We start from the raw sequence: 17,774 nt of genomic DNA, 5'->3' as shown, positions 1-17,774 counted from the left end.
TGGCATTAGGGACAGAGATTTCACACTTCAAGCAAGAAAAAAGAAAAAAGAAAAAAGCTTATAGCATGTAGCAATATTTTTCAGACTTTTTCCTTACGATATTTTTCTTGAGAGAGAGAGAGAGAGAGAGAGAGAGAGAGAGAGAGAGAGAGAGAGAGAGAGAGAGAGAGAGATACATACGTGGTACACAGAGGACATTGCGGTTCTTAATTCTGTTGTCTGCTCTGTGGCCTCCTGCACAGTCCCCTATAGTAAATCGGGGGGTCATCTTGCAAATTTTCTGGGAAAAAAAAAAAAAAACATTAAGTTACTATGTGAAGGCTTAAACACACACACACACACACACACACACACACACACACACACACACACACACACACACACAGGCTGGATTAATATAGATATGGAGACAGGATAAAAACGAGACTGGATGAAATGTTGCATACTACAGCTACACAAAACCAGGCACACACACACACACACACACACACACACACACACACACACACACACACACACACACACACACACACACACACTAAAGCCAGTCATGTCCGAATATCCGATGCCATTCCGAAATACTTACCTCTTCCACAATGAAGGCCTGCAAGGATAAGACAAGGATAACAGTAAATAAACGATGGTAGTAAACAGGCACGTAACCCCTTCAGGACGATGACGCCTTCCATTTCATTCTTGCTCTTTCCTGACGATTTTTTCAGCTTTATTTTATTATTTATTTATTTTTTTAGTTAGTGGGGGTGGATACAAACCTCAATTACCTTTTTAATATCAATTTAATAGAGTTTAAAATGACGTCCTCGGGTTGAAGGAATTAGCAAATGGCTCGTCGTATTTTCGCCTGAGTAAGGAAGCTCCCTAACACCTCTTCCTTAGCGATTTATTTCCCGATATGGGTGGTTAGTATCCCTCTTGTGCGTTATTTATGATGAGTGTGGCGATATTGGATGGATTTATGTAACACAGAAGAGGATAGTAATGTGTAAGAGAGTAAAGTGCAAGAAAGAGATACCGGTACAGTAGTAAGGTGGATGAAAGTGAGACAGTAGTAAGGTGTATGAAAGAAACAGTAAGGTGTAAGAAACAAAATAAATCGCTTAGGAAAAGGTGTTAGGGAACTTCCTCAACCGACGAGAACACGGGTCAATATTTCGAAGAACTTGCTGGTACGGGATTAGAAAGTAGGTTAGTAAAAGAAGTTGGTTTTCCTTCAACAAGAGCAGTAATTTATTGCATACCGGATATACCTCACTATTAACATCGTAAAAGGGCATCAGTTGGTAATCTATGTACAGCAAATTGTGTACAAATATACTGTACTATCGTGTGTACAGAGGCCACCTTAGTACATGATACGAACTGATCTATGAACTGATAAGGCTATATTATGTGTACAGAGGCTATAGGGATACGTGATATGAACTGAAAAGAGATATGTATTGATAAGGCTAATAATACATGATATGAACTGATAAGAGATATATAATGATAAGAGATATGAACTGATAAGAGCTACATAATGATAAGAGATATATACTGATAAGACTACTAATACATGATATGAACAATAAGGCTATGTTAATACATGATATGAACTTATATATTGGGACACCTATCTATATGCAGGGTAAGACGCACTTGGCATTTATACATGACGATAGGGATGCTTGGGTAGTCGCTTGTTCATTAGGCATCTTCAAAGTGTGCTGATGTAGAAGGGAGTTAGGATGAGGGTACAGAAGATGCAACACACAGACGATGAAAGAGAAGATAGTAGAAGACAGTGGGAGTAGACAGTGGGAGTAGGAAGTGGGAGTAGGAAGTGGGAGTAGGTAGTGGTATGGAGTAGGCTATGGCAAAGTAATATGGGGAGGGGGAGTAGGAAGAGACTACAACAGACACAGAGCACAGACGGAGAGACAGAAGGCAGTGGTAACAGACAGCGATTTGGTGCAGGAGGGTGGGACAGACATAAAACTCGATGGTGGAATGGAAGAAAGTGACAGCAGACGGTGATGTGTTGCAGGAGGGAAGAGAACACATAAGACAGACGGTGCTACAAACAGTGGTAATAACAAACACTGGTATGGTGTATTTTTGATCTATAATTGCTGTGGATTGGTGTTAGTCAGTGAGCATCCACCCCACAAACTCACAGGGAACTCAAACTCATGACAGCACACCCTCAAAAGCCCATTACCAAATCGACCGAGCCCGTCTGACTACAATCTACAGCTGACTAGGTTCTGCTTCTGTCTGGCCTTTACATGCTATGTCTCAAGGGGTAAGCAATTTTTTGGCGTTTTTTTAGCTTGGCGGATGACCCCCTTTGGACGCGGCACCCCTCTAGAAAGTGGATGATGGGGAAAGGAACAGACTTTTTTCAGCACATGTTAAAGCACATAATGAAGAAACAACTACTCTGGCATCCTTAACAATTCTTACAACTTTTCTATGATGTAATATACCCATGATTTAAGAGGTGTATTCTAGATGGCACGGGAGACAGTACCACCTCTTCCTTAGCGATCTATTTTGCATTTACACCCAACATTATTCGGTATGTTATTAGTATCGTTTTAATGTCAGTGATTTTAACCGCTCCACTTCAAAAAATCGTTTATTCCCCTTACCCCTAAGAAACAGGGTAGAATCGGCCTCCCTTCACAAAACACCTTTGGCCAAAAGGTTATACGCACCACTCTGATCATGAGCACGTACTTCCATTCATTTTACAAGTGTTTATCTGGCAATTAGGGAATGCTCCGTATTTCTAGCTAAGCAACCAAAGTTAGTAACATGTAGTATTTTCGTTATATATAATCAATAAGTGTGCATAATAATTCTGTAATCATCTAAGCACCACAAACAATTTATATGGAAAGTTTTTTCAATTGAATAACTCATCTGAGACGTGAATCCACAGCATTTTGCATTACGTCATGATTTCTCTTATTAATAAGTGTTTTTTAATGTTAACAGCTTATCTTGAGAATGGCATAATACTTACAAAATTATCACCAACCTTGCTTTACACATTTCTCACCTTTCATAATATACTGTCCCCTCATGTACAGATAGCACAATATAACAGTGTAACAATTTAAGCAGACACACATATATATTGCCTCCTCGAACATCTGGGAGCGACTAAGGAGGACTGGGGAGACGTGGCCATTAAGAGAGAGTCGTTAGTAGGCGTTACACACCAAACCTTAAGCCAGTTTCAATGTGTGGCGACAAACCAAGAACGGTAAACATATGGCACCCGAAGCTTTGTGTTTGGAATATGGAACGGTACATAATATGGCACCTGGAACCTTACGTCTGGAATGTGGAACGGGACACATATGGCACGCGAAGGTCTGTGTCTGAAATGTGGCACCTTACACACATGGCACCCGAAGATTTGTGTCTGGAATGTGGCACGGTATATCTATGGCACCCGTAGTGAAGGGGTTAGTACATGAGGTGCAAAATAAAACACTGCAGAAGAGACATTACAAAATCTCCAAAGCCATTTACAATACGTCCCCTCGAGATTCCAAAACAAATACTCTTTTTACTTTTGGTTTAAACTCACTGACGACCCTCAAGACTTAAGCATAAATGCAGTACTCATCTCATTCTTGGTGCATACTCTCTTACGACCCTCTAGACGCCAACATACATACTCTTCTTATTCTTGGTGCGTACTCTCTTACAGGGCCAAGACAGCGCTGATCAACACAGGCCTCACAAACACACAAGCAAAAGCAAAAAAGACGCCAGACTCCTTTGATTAGGCCCCTGTTGATGGCACTGTCTTACAAGCACCGCCCTCACTCACTCAGGCATATGGATTAAAACTCTCGAATCCCGCGCTTTTTCAAATTTATTCTTGCTCCTTCCAGGCGATTTTATCCAACTTAAGAAAGGGATCTCTGACTGAATGGCTTAATGAAGAAAATATTTAACTTCTTATGTTCAAAATGCCTCTCCTACGCTAAATAAAAGCCTCTGAAAGCAACAAGAATAGCAAAAAGTATGACGTATCACCCGAACGAAGAAGGTAATCGTGTTAGGGAAATTCTTGAAGGTCAAAGTAATATTATACAGGCTACTAAGGTGCCCAATACCACAGAAGATGATGCACCGCCGCTACGTTAAGATGTTCACACTAACCTCACTCACACCTATATATTGTCAAAGTGTACTGAGCGTAAAACTAATGTACTGAGGGTAATATAACTGTACTGAGAGTAATATCAACGTACTGAGAGTAATATTAATGTACTGAGAGTAATATTAATGTACTGAGAGTAATATTAATGTACTGAGGGTAATATTAATGTACTGAGAGTAATATTAATGTACTGAGAGTAATACTGGTGTACTAAGAGTAATATTGATGTACTGAAAGTTGACTAAAACTAACGTACTGAGGAAAACTAATGTACTGAGTAATATTGATGTACTGAGAGTAATATTAATGTACTGAGAGTAATACTGATGTACTAAGAGTAATATTGATGTACTGAAAGTTGACTAAAACTAACGTACTGAGAGGAAAACTAATGTACTGAGTAATATTGATGTGCTGAGAGTAAAACTAACGTACTGAGAGTACTTTTAATGTACTGAGGGTAATATTGATGTTCTGAGAGTAAAACTAATGTACTAAGAGTAATACTGATGTACTGAGGGTAATATTGATGTACTGAGAGTAAAACTAACGTACTGAGAGTAATATTAATGTACTGAGAGTAAGAGGACTATTAAGGTGTGAAGTACAGAATAAATCGCTAAGGAAGAGGTGTTACGGAAATCTCCAAAGCCAACTAGAAATACGGCCTAAACAAATAATTAAATAAGCTCTTTCGTATTTTCCCTTTACCACCCACTTATTTATAAAGAGGAATATTCTAGATAGTACTGGAAGTTTCGTTACACCTTTTCCTAACCAATTTATTTTGCATTTATACCTTGACATTCTCCTGTATGTTATTTATATGTTTTAAAACTGATGCAGTTTCGTTAATATACATTCAAGAGAAACGGAGGTGTAATGTGTAAAATAAATCGCTCAGAAAATGGTGCTACGGAGTTCCCTGTGCCACAAAATATTCGGCACTATAAATGAACCACAACAGAAGAACCTGTGCTACCACAACCACAACATACCACCACTACCACACAGCACACACCATCACCACCACCACATACCATCACAACCACACACCATCACCACCACCACTACCACCACCACCACCACACACCACCACCACAACCACACACCACCACTACCACCACACATCACCACCACCACCACACATCACCACCACCACACACCACCACCACCATACACCACCACACACCACCGCTGCTCCTCTCTGGTAAGCTTGCAAGGAAAAAGCAGACATTGTTAGACATCAAGAGTGACCAAAGGGAAAAGATATAGCAAAGCAGACAATGGTGAAAGCAGAGAAGGAAAATATAATGAGCTTTTGGAAAGGCGACATCAGGCAGCAAGATAAGGCTAGGGACAGAAAGAGTGAAGAGTTTTGTCAAGTTATTCATTCACTAGTTATCCATTCGGGTAATTCACTCACCTCAAATTCAATCTGGTATTCGCTCTTGTTCCCAGATACCTTCATGGACTTGTGCTTGAGCCGTTGTGAGAGTTCCGACACAGGGAAGAAGGAGTACCCACACAACAGAAATTCCTCCAAGGCATCATACACAAACCGATACTGGTCCTGGTGGGGAGAGGGAGGGAGAAATTAATCGAGGAATGAAAACTGTATTCGTGATGCTGTGATTATAAAGCCCAATTAATTAATCACTCAGGCAATCAGTCAGGTAACTTAGATATTCATGAGTACAGAGCCCAGCCAACCAACCATCCGACCAACCAACCATCCAACCAACCTAACCAGGTAACTTATATACTCACGACAGACTCAATAAGGCCCAGTCTAGCCTGTTTCATCTTCTTCACGTAGCCATACACGTCCACCTTGCCGTCCTCCTCATGCAGCTCCAAGTTAGCGTCTATGGCCAGGTACACGCCCGTCCTTGCCCCGCCGTCACTGTGGCAAGGAAATTATAGTCATCCCTTGTGGTGAAATATTGGAACTGAGGAGAAAGAAAATGGAGTAGTGACGTCCGCTGTTTTATTATTTTGGACACAATTATAAAAATGTTATTAATGCCACCATCGAATACATCTATACTTTATTGATCCTTCCATGGAAATACACCCTAAATAGCACAATTTCTAAAGCTCCCTAACACCTCTTCCTAAGCGACTTATTTTGCTTCTTACGCCTTGCCGTCCTCTTCTGTGTTGCTTAAATCATTCTAGCATCACCATCCTCTGTATAAATAATGTACGTAATTATATAAAGCAGCCATATCCCAAAATAAATCCATCCATTTACCCATCTATCTATCTATCTATCAGCCCTATGGAAGATAAGTCAACCGGGGGAATATCAGACTTCTACCTATCTATCTATCCATCCATCTACCCATCTATTTATCTACCTATCTATCTATCTATCTATCAGCCCCCATACCTGCCCGTCAGCTGGGTAATATTTGACTTCATCTGCTGCATTTCCTGACCACCTTACCTACCTATTCATCCATCCATCTACCCATCTATTTATCTACCTATCTATCTATCTATCTATCAGCCCCCATACCTGCAGTGTACTATGGTAGGCCCGTCTGCTGGGGTAATATTTGACTTCATCCATATCCTAACTCTTCTTCGGTACTCCAGAAGGCTATTGACGAAGGGCTGGGTGTGTGAGGGCCATTCAGTGTAGTGAAATTGGACTACCTCTCTCTCCTCCTCGGGCTGAAAGGGCGAAAGGTGTGGTTACTTTTGTGTACGCAACTTTAGGGATAGGTACACATACACAGATACATACATACATACACATACATACACTGACAAGAGAGTAGGAGTGACTTTACTGTGTACGTAACTTAGGGAAATCAAAACAAAATACACACACACACACACACACACACACACACACACACACACACACACACACACACACACACACACACAAATAAACTTTACCCAATAATAAACAATAAAAATACACAATAAAATTAATCTTTAAATCTTTATCCAATAACACAAGATGAAAAATAATAAATCCATCCAAAATATGATTAAAAATAAACCTTAAACAGTAAAGAAAAATAAAGACAAAGTGTGCATGAAGAAAGACCAGGTGTGCAAGGAGAAAAACCAGGTGTGCAAGGAGAAAAACCAAGTGTGCAAGGATGAAGTGTGCAAAAAATAAAAAAAAGTGTGCTAGGATCAAGAAAAAGTGTGCAAGGCTGAAGTGTGAAAGGCTGAAGTGTGCAAGACTGAAATGTGCAAGGCTGAAGTGTGCAAGGCTGAAGTGTGCAAGGCTGAAGTGTGCAAGACTGAAATGTGCAAGGCTGAAGTGTGCAAGACTGAGGTGTGCAAGACTGAAATGTGCAAGACTGAAGTGTGCAAGGATGAAGTGTGCAATGATATAAAGGCGTGCGAGGATCAAGAGAAAGTGTGTAGTTCCTACTCGGTCCTGGAGGCTCAGTTTAATGGTGCGGATCATGAAGTTAGCCAGCTGTTCCTCCTTCAGCAGATCCACCTTGATCCCCTCGTAATGATCCGGCCGACCCACCATGGCAGGCCAGTACTGAACACACATCACCTGTACACCAAAATAAAGGTAAATATAACAACACCTGTATCCAAATATAAAGGTAAATATAACACCACCTGTACACCAAAATAAAGGTAATTATGACAACACCTGTGCGCAAAAATAAAGGTAATTATAACATCACCTGTACGCAAAAATACAGGTAAATATAACATCACCTGTACGCAAAAATAAAGGTAAATATAACATCACCTGTACGCAAAATAAAGGTAAATATAACATCACCTGTACGCAAAATAAAGGTAAATATAAAATCACCTGTACGCAAAAATAAAAGTAACTAACTGTAATAAGGTAAGTTCATATTAGTTCTTTACCCTATACGCTGAAATAAAACATCCCTGCATTCAAGACGTACAGAGGGCAATTTTAGGCCAAGTTAGAGTAAAAGGAGTATAGTAACTTCAAAGACGATGGGAAAAAGAAATTTAGACAAACGTAATGAAGCTGAGTTAAATGCTGACACTCATTTTCTTAGTTCTCTCTCTTTCTCTCTCTCTCTCTCTCTCTCTCTCTCTCTCTCTCTCTCTCTCTCTCTCACCCACCTTAATGAAGTCGAAGGTCTTGGTCAGCATAACAATTAACCTGGATTTCTGCTGCCAAACCATCCTCCAAAAGTCGACAATGGTGTTTTCCAAGGGCCCCTGGGTAGCAATATAGGCCTTCGGGGTCAGCAGGCTCTGGGGGGAGGGGGGAGAGAGATACACAGACCATACAGACCTTGAGGTTCTTTTGGGTAGTGTCATTGGCTAAGATTTTGGGCATTTTGGTTTGACTGTAGAGGTTTGGGAATGAAATATGTAGGTAGGTAGGTAGGTAGATAGATAGGTAGGTAGGAAGGTAGGGAGGTAGGCTGGTAGGTAGACTGGCAGACAGATAGATAGTAGACAGATAGAGAGACGGATAGATAGACAGACAGATAGATTGGTATTTGACAGACTTCTTAACTGACAGGTAGACTGGCTTGATTAACTGACTGATTAGTAAAGAAAAACTGTCAGATTGATTAATAAAGTTAGACTGGCTCACAGATAAAAGACTGACTGACTGATAAATATGCAGACTGACTCATAAACAGGTAATTTGACTGACTGACTGACTGAGAGTAATGGTGACCGAATGACTAATAGAGAAAGCAAATGACTGACAGACCGAATTGATGGTAGGACTGAATAACAAGGAGACCGAATGATTGATGAATAGACCGAATAACCAATAGATAAACCTCATACCTGACAGATAGACCAAATGACTGACAGATAGACCGAGTGGCTGATAGACTGGACTACTTACATCAACGTAGGAGGCATTGATGTAGTCGGAATCTGGAGAGTCAGGGAGCGGATCCAACACCACCCTGTTATAATCGTCTGAAAAGGGAGAGTAAGATTTAAAGGGAGAGTAGCATTTAAAGGGCGAGCAAGATTTAAAGGGACAGCAAGATTTAAAGGGCGAGCACGATTTAAAGGGAAAGCAAGATTTAAAGGGAGAATAAGAAATAAAGGTAGAGCAAGATTTAAAGTTATAGCAGGAATTAAAGGGAGAGAAGGAAATAAAGACCATGATTTAAAGGGAGAGCAAGATTTAAAGGGAAACCAAGATTTAAAGGGAAACCAAGATTTAAAGGGCGAGCAAGATTTAAAGGGAGAGGAAGATTTAAAGGGACAGGAAGATTTAAAGGGAGAGGAAGATTTAAAAGGAATGCAAGATTTAAAGGGTGAGCAAGATTTAAAGGGACAGCAAGAATTAACACTCCCAGGCTCCTATAACCCACTCTCAGCTGAATAAAATCGTCTGGGGTCAGCTGGAAGAGAATGCTAGAGTTGTCCTCACCTTAGGAGGGTTAAATAGTAAGAATATAAAGAATCGCAGGCTCCTTGGACACTCTGACTCTGATTCTCTCTCTCTCTCTCTCTCTCTCTCTCTCTCTCCAGTATCTATCTATCTATCTATCTATCTATTTATCTATATATCTTTATCTATATCTATATTTGCCTCTATCGACCTCTCTTCTGCATCTATCCATCCACCTACCTCCCTATCCATCCATCCACCCATCCATCCACACATCCATCTATCTATCCACCACGGCCCCAGTGTCCCTTACTCATCAACGACCCTCTACATGTACTTACAAGGAATGCTTTTCTTGCTAGTATTCTTGAGTTCATTGGCTTCCTTAAGTGCGTGTCTCATGGAGTGTGGCTCCACCTTCGACGCCATCTGTAGGGGAAAGGGAAATTAATTATTATTATTATTATTATTATTATTATTATTATTATTATTATTATTGTTATTATTATTATTATTATTATTATTACTACTACTACTACCCCTACTACTGCTGCAACTGCTACTACTACTACTACTACCAGTACTACTGTTCCCGTATTATTATTATTATTATTATTATTAGTAGTAGTAGTAGTAGTAGTAGTAATAACAGTAGTAGTAGTGGTAGTGGTAGTAATCTTCATCATTATCACACAAAAACTCATTCCTCCTCCTCCTCATCATCATCATCATCACCATCATCACCACCATCATCATCATCATCATCATCATCATCACCACCACCACCATCATCATCATCATCACAGAAATTTCAGCTCCTTTTCCAACAGCAATTTTTGGGGGACATTCATTTTCTTTGGAACTTTGAAGCACAGAAAACAGAAAAAAATGAACGAAAAGAAGAGGAAACGAAAAAAAAAGAAAAAAGGGGGGAGATGAAAGGCGAAGAGAGGGGAAGGGGATGTGAGAGGAGGAGAGGGAGGGGGGAAGGGGGAAAAGCAAGAGAGAGAGAGAGAGAGAGAGAGAGAGAGAGAGAGAGAGAGAGAGACAGACAGACAGACAGACAGACAGACAGAGACACAGAGAGACAGAGGGAAAATACACACACACACACACACACACACACACACTCACCTGGAATTCCACCTTATATAACACTGGATATCGATGATGCTGCGAACATATCCTGGTGAGGTCCTTGGAATCGATTGGCATTGTTGGTATCGCCCCTATTGCCTTGTCTTCCTCGGCTGTAAAGAGAGAGAAAGTGAGTTAGAGAGAGAGAGAGAGAGAGAGAGAGAGAGAGAGAGAGAGAGAGAGAAATTGTTGGATGATAAACATTAATTTGCGCTGTGTGTTATTTGCTTGTGTGTGTGTGTGTGTGTGTGTGTGTGTGTGTGTGTGTGTGTGTGTGTGTGTGTGTGTGTTTTCTTCTGAAGGTGTCTCCGATGCTCAAGAAATTCCATAATAATAATAATAATAATAATGATAATAATAAACAAATCACCAGCATACAAAATTATCAAATACAAACCACAGAATACACAGGTAATGAATAAAAAGGTGTACTGTCTCACCTGGTACACCTGAACTCTCGGAAGGAACCTCTTGGGGGATTCACAGGTATAAATATTTGGGTGGGGCGGGGCGGGGCGGGCCGGAGACGGGGTGGGGTGGGGTAGTTATCGAGTCTGACGCATACTTGCACACTGACTCACACTACCCCTCATTCTTCTAGGCTCCATTCACTCTTCTCACACTTACTCTCACAATACTTTCACTCTTCATGCCTACACACTTTACTTCTAAAACCTACATACTTCATACTTACACTACACACTTTCCTACAGACTCATGCCCTTCTACAAACTTGCTTTCTCATACTAAGGCCAATACAATTAACATCTACACACACTTATTCACACTAACGCTGACACCTACACACTCCAACTTTCATTCATTCATTCATTTATTCATGGAAGGTTTACGTTGAATGATGCTTAAGTCTTTGCTGTTTATCTTTACTGTTCCTTCCTTTATTTAGTTATTTTTTTATTTACGCTTTATTTGTCACTTCTCATACGCATCTTAGTATTACAATTCTCTTTCTTTTTAATTTTCACTCTCTCTCTTTCTCTCTCTCTAAACATTCCTGAAGTGTTTCATTTTCAACTCATAAACGGGCAGGTGAGGAAAGACAGGTATGCTCTCTTCCTTCCTTCCTTTCTTCCTCCCTTCCGTCCCACCTCCTTTCCTTCCTTCCTTCCTCCCTTCCTTCTTTCCTTCCTTCCTCCTTTTCTTCCTCCCTTCCTTCATTCCTTCCTTCCCCTACTTTTTCCCTCCATTTCCTAAACATTTCCCTTCCTTCCCTTCATTTCCTATTATTTTCCCTTTAATTCTCCCCTCCTCTCATCTCCATTTTTCCCTTCATCTCCCCTCCCTTCCCTATTAATTCCCCCTTCATTTCCCCTCCCTTCCTCTTCATTTCCCCTCCCTTCCCTTTCATTTCCCCTCCCCTCCCTTTCATTTCCCCTCCCTTACCCTTCATTTCCCCAACATTCCCCTCTCCCTTTCCCTCCATCCCCTATTAATTCCCCCTCCACTTCCCCTCCCCTCCCCTTCATTTCCCCTCCCCTGCCTTTCATTTCCCCTACATTCTCCACCCCAGCTGCCGCCCCCTCCCCTCGCCCACACACCAGGAAACGGCCGTGATATAAGACACCATCAGCTTAATATTGAGGAACACGATAAGGCGAATTTCATCACCACTATCACCACCATTACCACTATCACCACCACCACTACTACCACCACCATCACCACCTTCATCACCATCACCACTATCGCCACTACCACCACCATTATCACCACTATCACCACTACCACCACCTTCACCACTACCACCATCACCATCACCACTACCACCACCATCACCATTATCACCACCACCACCACCACCACCACCATCACCACAACTATCACCACTATTACCACCCCCGCACTACCACCACCATCACCACTATCACCATCACCACCACCACCATCACCACTACCACCACCATCATTACCATTTCCTCTGAACTACATTTTTCCCCTACCTTTTCCCCCTCTCCATGATACCCTCATCTCAGGTAGGTCTTAATGCTTGACTAATTGCCTGTCATGCTCACCTGTCCATCATTACAATCGCATTATTACCCTTGCTTCCCACCTGACCGCTAATTAGTCTGTTTTGGTAATGTGGCGTTCTGATGACTGGCATATTTACCTCCGCCTAAGAGGTTATGGTTTATCCGGCGTTGGTGTGTTTGTCTGTCTGTTAGCAGAATTACTCACAAAGTTACGAACGGATTTTGATTAAATTTTGTGGAAGGGTGGACTATGGGCCAAGGAAGAAATGAATAAATTTGAGGGCGGATCCGGATCAGGAGTATCCCGCACAATATCTCCAAAAGTTCTCAATCAGTGTCAATGAAACTCTATGCAAAGGTGGACCATGAACCAAGAAAGAATTGATTAAATTTGGGGGCGGATCCGGATGTGGATTTGGGTCCTTTTTAATGGCAATGACACTGGCGGAGGTATGTGCTCTCTGAGTGCCTTCTGGTTCTTGGTTATAATAGCTTCAATAATGAATTAAATTTCTCGTTGTCATCATCAACTGGAATCATCATCAAAGTCAGCACTAAGTCCATTGCAACACCTGCCACAGTCATCATAATTACCCTGCCACACCACCACACCATAGCCACCACACCATACTACCACATTTCCACACCACACCACCACATCATTTCATTAAAGGACTACCAAATTATAATACCAGCACATCACACTACCACACCACATGGTACCACACTGCCACACCACGCCACCACACTATCTCATTAAGGGACTAGCACATAATAATACCATCACACCACAATACTACACCACCACACCACACCACACCACACTGCAGCACACTCATTAGTTAGCCTCAGTGTCACCTGTTGGTTAAATTGGACATTAGTAGACTTAATTGGGAAGGGCAAGGTAGTGAAGGGCACCTGGTGGAGGTAGGGAAGGAAGGAAGGAAGGAAGGAAGGAGGGTAAGAGGGAGGGAAGGAGGGAGAGAAAGAAAGAGAAGGAGGCGGGAAGACCAAGAAGGAAGGAAGGGATGAAGGAAGACAGCTGAAAGAAAGGAAGGAAAGAAGGATGAAAATGAGAAGAAAATCAGAAGGAGGAAAAGCAAAGAAAAAATGAATGAATTACGGAAAGAACGGAAGGAAGAAAAGAAGGGAAGGAAAAAGAAGGAAGGAGAAGAAGTGGAAAAATGAAAAGAAATACAAGAAGGAAAGACAAATGGAAAGGAATGAAGGGAAGAAGGAAAGATGTAAAGAAGGAGGAAGGAAGGAAGGAAGGAAGGAAGGAAAGAGAAGGAAAGAAAGAAAAGGAAAACAAATAACAAGAAGACGGTAAGGAAAGATAAAGGAAGGAAAAAAGGAGGAAAGAAAAAGAAAGAAATGCGAAGGAAGGAGAATGAAAGAAGACAAACGATGCTATTTTTTTTGGCTCGTCTGTCTGTCTGTCTATCTATCTATCTATCAGTCTATCTATCTGTCTATCTGTCTATTAGCAAAAAACATATTGGATGAAAAATGATCAAGTAATTATTTTAGGAAGGCAAGATAAAAGGTTAAGTTTAAGGTCATGAAAATATATATAAAATAATGGAAAGTGTTGCCTCGCGGGGGTATGCGTTCTCTGAGTGCTCCTGTTCTACCCCAGTTACCCTACCAACCTGTCTCCATTTATTCCTCTTATCAGCCCTTCTTGTCTACTTAAATCTACCTACCTACCTACCTATCTACCTACCTTCCTACCTCCCCTCGCTACTTACCTGCTTAAATCTACCTACCTACCTACCTACCTACTTACCTACCTACCTACTTACCTACCTACCTACCTACCTACTTACCCACCTACCTACATACCTACCTACGTACCTACCTCCCCTCGCTTCTTACCTGCTCTCTCCCTTCCTCCTTTATTACCTGCTACTTACCTGTTTATTTATTTTACTACCTTCCCTTCCTCTCTCTACCTACCGACATCTACCTACATACGTTTCCTTCCTACCTACCTACCAAAATTCTCTCTCTCTCTCTCTCTCTCTCTCTCTCTCTCTCTCTCTCTCTCTCTCAGTCACATAGTAGTATTCTAACTCGTGCCAAGTAGGTAACGGAGGGGAGGGGAGGGGAGGGGAGGGGAGGGGAGGAGAGGGGAGTGGAGGAAAGGGGAGGGGAGGGGAGGGGAGGGTGAGGGAAGGAAAGAGAAAGAGGGGTTATAGGGCAGGGGGGGGAGCAGGGGGAGAAAGAGGGGAAGTATAGGGAGGGGAAAGGTAGGGATGGAGAATGAAGAGAGAGAAGAGGAAGAGGAAAAGGGAAGAGGGGGGAGGGAGGGATCAGGGGAGTGAGGAGAGGGGAAGCAGAGGGGGTAAAGGGGAGGGGGAGGAGGAAGGGGAAAGCAGGAGGGGAGGGGGAGAGGAGAGGGAGGGGAGGATGAGGGGAGTTAGAATGGACCTGGCCTTGAAGAGTGACACTTATGAAGAGGGGAGACGAGGGGAGGAGGGAACAGGGAGAAGGGGAGGGGGAATAGGGAGAAGGGGAGGGGGAATAGGGAGAAGGGGAGGGGGGAGGGAGCGAAGCAGGTGAAGAAAGTAGTGGGGGACAAGACTGAGGTGAGGGAGGGAGGGAGGGGGAGAGAGAGAGAGAGAGAGAGAGAGAGAGAGAGAGAGAGAGAGAGTCATCCACTTTACACACTTTCATAATTTTCCTAGGCTTCCTTTTATCTTCGTCCCCCCTCACTCAAGACTCACTTACGTCACACGGACAGACACTGAAGACTCCCTCTCCCTCTCTCTCTCTCTCTCTCTCTCTCTCTCTCTCTCTCCTTGAAGTTCATGCCAATATCTTCTTTTGCTTCGTATCACTTTCTTCTTTTATCCTCTTTCAATCTTTTTTTCCCTCCCTCTCTCTCTCTCTCTCTCTCTCTCTCTTTCTCTCTCTCAAAGCCAATATCTCCCTAAGGACTTTTCCAACAATTAATGAAGTGGAGAGCAGAAGTGGAGGGGAGGGGGAGGGGGAGGGGGAGGGGGAGGGAGAGAGACTCTGACATATACAGGTAGATAGACAGATAGACAGATAGGTAGACTGATGAGAGAGAGAGAGAGAGAGAGAGAGAGAGAGAGAGACCTCAAGTTAGTGAAACAGGAAGCACCTGAAGGAAGAAGCCAAGAAAACGGAGGAGAGAGAGAGAGAGAGAGAGAGAGAGAGAGAGAGAGAGAGAGAGAGAGAGAGTGACCTCAAGTTAGTGAAAGAGGAAGCACCTGAAGGAAGAAGCCAAGAAAACGGAGAAGAGAGAGAGAGAGAGAGAGACTAAAAAATATTAATCCTATTATAACTGGCTTTGGAATTTCTTAAAACCTGTTCCTTAGCGATTCATTTTACACATTACACCTCAGCATCCTCTTCTGCACCACTGATGCAAATTATGTCTGTTTTAAAACGAGATAAGTAGCATAAGCGAGACTGTTAAGGGAGGCACGAAGTTGAAATTGAGGGTTGAGGTTGAGAGGAGTGAGGCAGGGAAGGGTGAGGCAGGTAGGAGTGAGGCAGGCAGGAGTGAGGCAGGGAGGAGTGAGGCAGGGAAGGGTGAGACAGGGAAGGGTGAGGCAGGCAGGAGTGAGGCAGGCAGGAGTGAGGCAGAGAGGAGTGAGGCAGGGAGGGGTGAAGCAGGGAGGAGTGAGGCAGGGAGGAGTGAGGCAAGGAGGAGTGAGGCAGGGAGGGGTGAGGCAGGTAAGGGTGAGCAGAGAAGTGTGAAGCAGGGAAGGGTTAGGCAAAGAATGGTGATGCAGGAAAGGGTTAGGCAGGGAAGGGTGAGGCAGGGAGGAGTGAGGCACGGAAGGGTGAGGCAGGGGTATGAGGGGGCTTAGGCAATACCATGAGAGGGGTTAAGCTGGGTAGGACTTGAACCATAACTTGATCCAACCTTCCTTAATCATAATCCTGTTTGATGACTGTGTGTGTGTCTGTCTCTCTCTCTGTTTGCCTGTCTCTCTCTGCCTGTCTCTCTGTATCTCTCTGTGCATCTCTGTCCATCTCTCCCTCCCTCCCTCATTTACCTGCATGACTCACCATTACCTCATGACTCAATCTTGCCTCCGCTGACTCACCCCGCCTCCTCCAAGCTCTGAGTCACTATCGCATATGGTAAGGGATGAAAAATTATCGCTTCAGAATAGATCAGGTGAAAATAGACTCTAACTTTAACATCAACTTTCGTGAATATGTGGAAGTGTGTGTGTGTGTGTGTGTGTGTGTGTGTGTGTGTGTGTGTGTGTGTGTGTGTGTGTGTGTGTGTGTGTGTGTAACCAGGCAGTGAAGCCACCCGGTTATATCAGTGTCACCACATGAAGGCGTCCCTCTCCAAAAGCTATCAGTCTCTATCTATTGCCAGAAACCTTAATCCCGTAAGGGGTGGCCACAAACAAATCGCCTCCATGTCGCCCTGTCCCCCACTATTTCGCTTCCTCCCCCAAGTCACATCCTCCTCTCTCACATACCTCTGCACTCCATCCCTCCACCTCATCCTCGGTCTCCCCCTCCCCAAAATTGAAGTAGTTAGGAAATAAAAAATAATATAACCCAAAGATAGACCGAAAGTTAAATTAAATCTTATAATAAAACTCAAAATAATAGTAAATAAAGTTTGTCTAAAAGGATGAGGCGTAAAAATAGGATTCCATTTCCATTTAATATTAATAAAAATCAGAGAAAAACAGTGATCACAACAAGAGGGAAGAGGAGAAAAATAGAGAGAGAGAGGGAGAGAGAGAGAGAGAGAGAGAGAGAGAGAGAGAGGGAAGGTGATATCGTGTGTGTGTGTGTGTGTGTGTGTGTGTGTGTGTGTGTGTGTGTGTGTGTGTGTGTGTGTGTGTGTGTGTGTGTGTGTGTGTGTGTGTGTGTGTGTGTGTGTGTGTGTGTGTGTGTGTGTGTGTGTGTGTGTGTGTGTGACGCCCCTGAAAAAAACAAGTGGTCTGTCCTAATTAAAGAAGGGAGACAGGTACACAGGTGAAGGGGGTGGGGAGGGGGAGGAAGGGAGGGGAGGGAGAGGAGGGGAGAGGGCAGGGGAAAGAGACAAACAGCTCAAGGAAATTTCCCCAAGTGCAGTCAGTCAGTCCGTCAGTCAGGAAGCAAATCA

At 42.8% G+C, this 17,774-nt stretch overlaps 1 protein-coding gene across 1 annotated transcript in view; it reads right to left on the bottom strand.

Annotated features, from left to right (window-relative positions):
• Positions 1-17,774, bottom strand: part of Ptp36E (protein tyrosine phosphatase 36E) — an 80,199-nt gene that overhangs the window by 15,291 nt on the left and 47,134 nt on the right. Inside the window, exons 2-10 of the mRNA XM_080285782.1 lie at positions 10,665-10,780; positions 9,872-9,959; positions 9,030-9,106; positions 8,282-8,416; positions 7,590-7,724; positions 6,711-6,868; positions 5,957-6,092; positions 5,613-5,759; positions 181-280 (exon numbers count right to left, since the gene is read on the bottom strand). Of these exons, the coding sequence (XP_080141908.1) occupies positions 181-280; positions 5,613-5,759; positions 5,957-6,092; positions 6,711-6,868; positions 7,590-7,724; positions 8,282-8,416; positions 9,030-9,106; positions 9,872-9,959; positions 10,665-10,780 (1,092 nt within the window). The remainder of the gene's footprint in view (positions 1-180; positions 281-5,612; positions 5,760-5,956; positions 6,093-6,710; positions 6,869-7,589; positions 7,725-8,281; positions 8,417-9,029; positions 9,107-9,871; positions 9,960-10,664; positions 10,781-17,774) is intronic.

This window comes from Coenobita brevimanus, chromosome 108 (genome assembly GCF_032717465.1).
Source record: "Coenobita brevimanus isolate Jiangsu-jjx chromosome 108, ASM3271746v2, whole genome shotgun sequence".
NCBI lineage: Eukaryota > Metazoa > Arthropoda > Malacostraca > Decapoda > Coenobitidae > Coenobita > Coenobita brevimanus.
The sequence above is the reverse complement of the archived record's forward strand: the minus strand, read 5'-3'. Positions and strand labels throughout refer to the sequence as shown.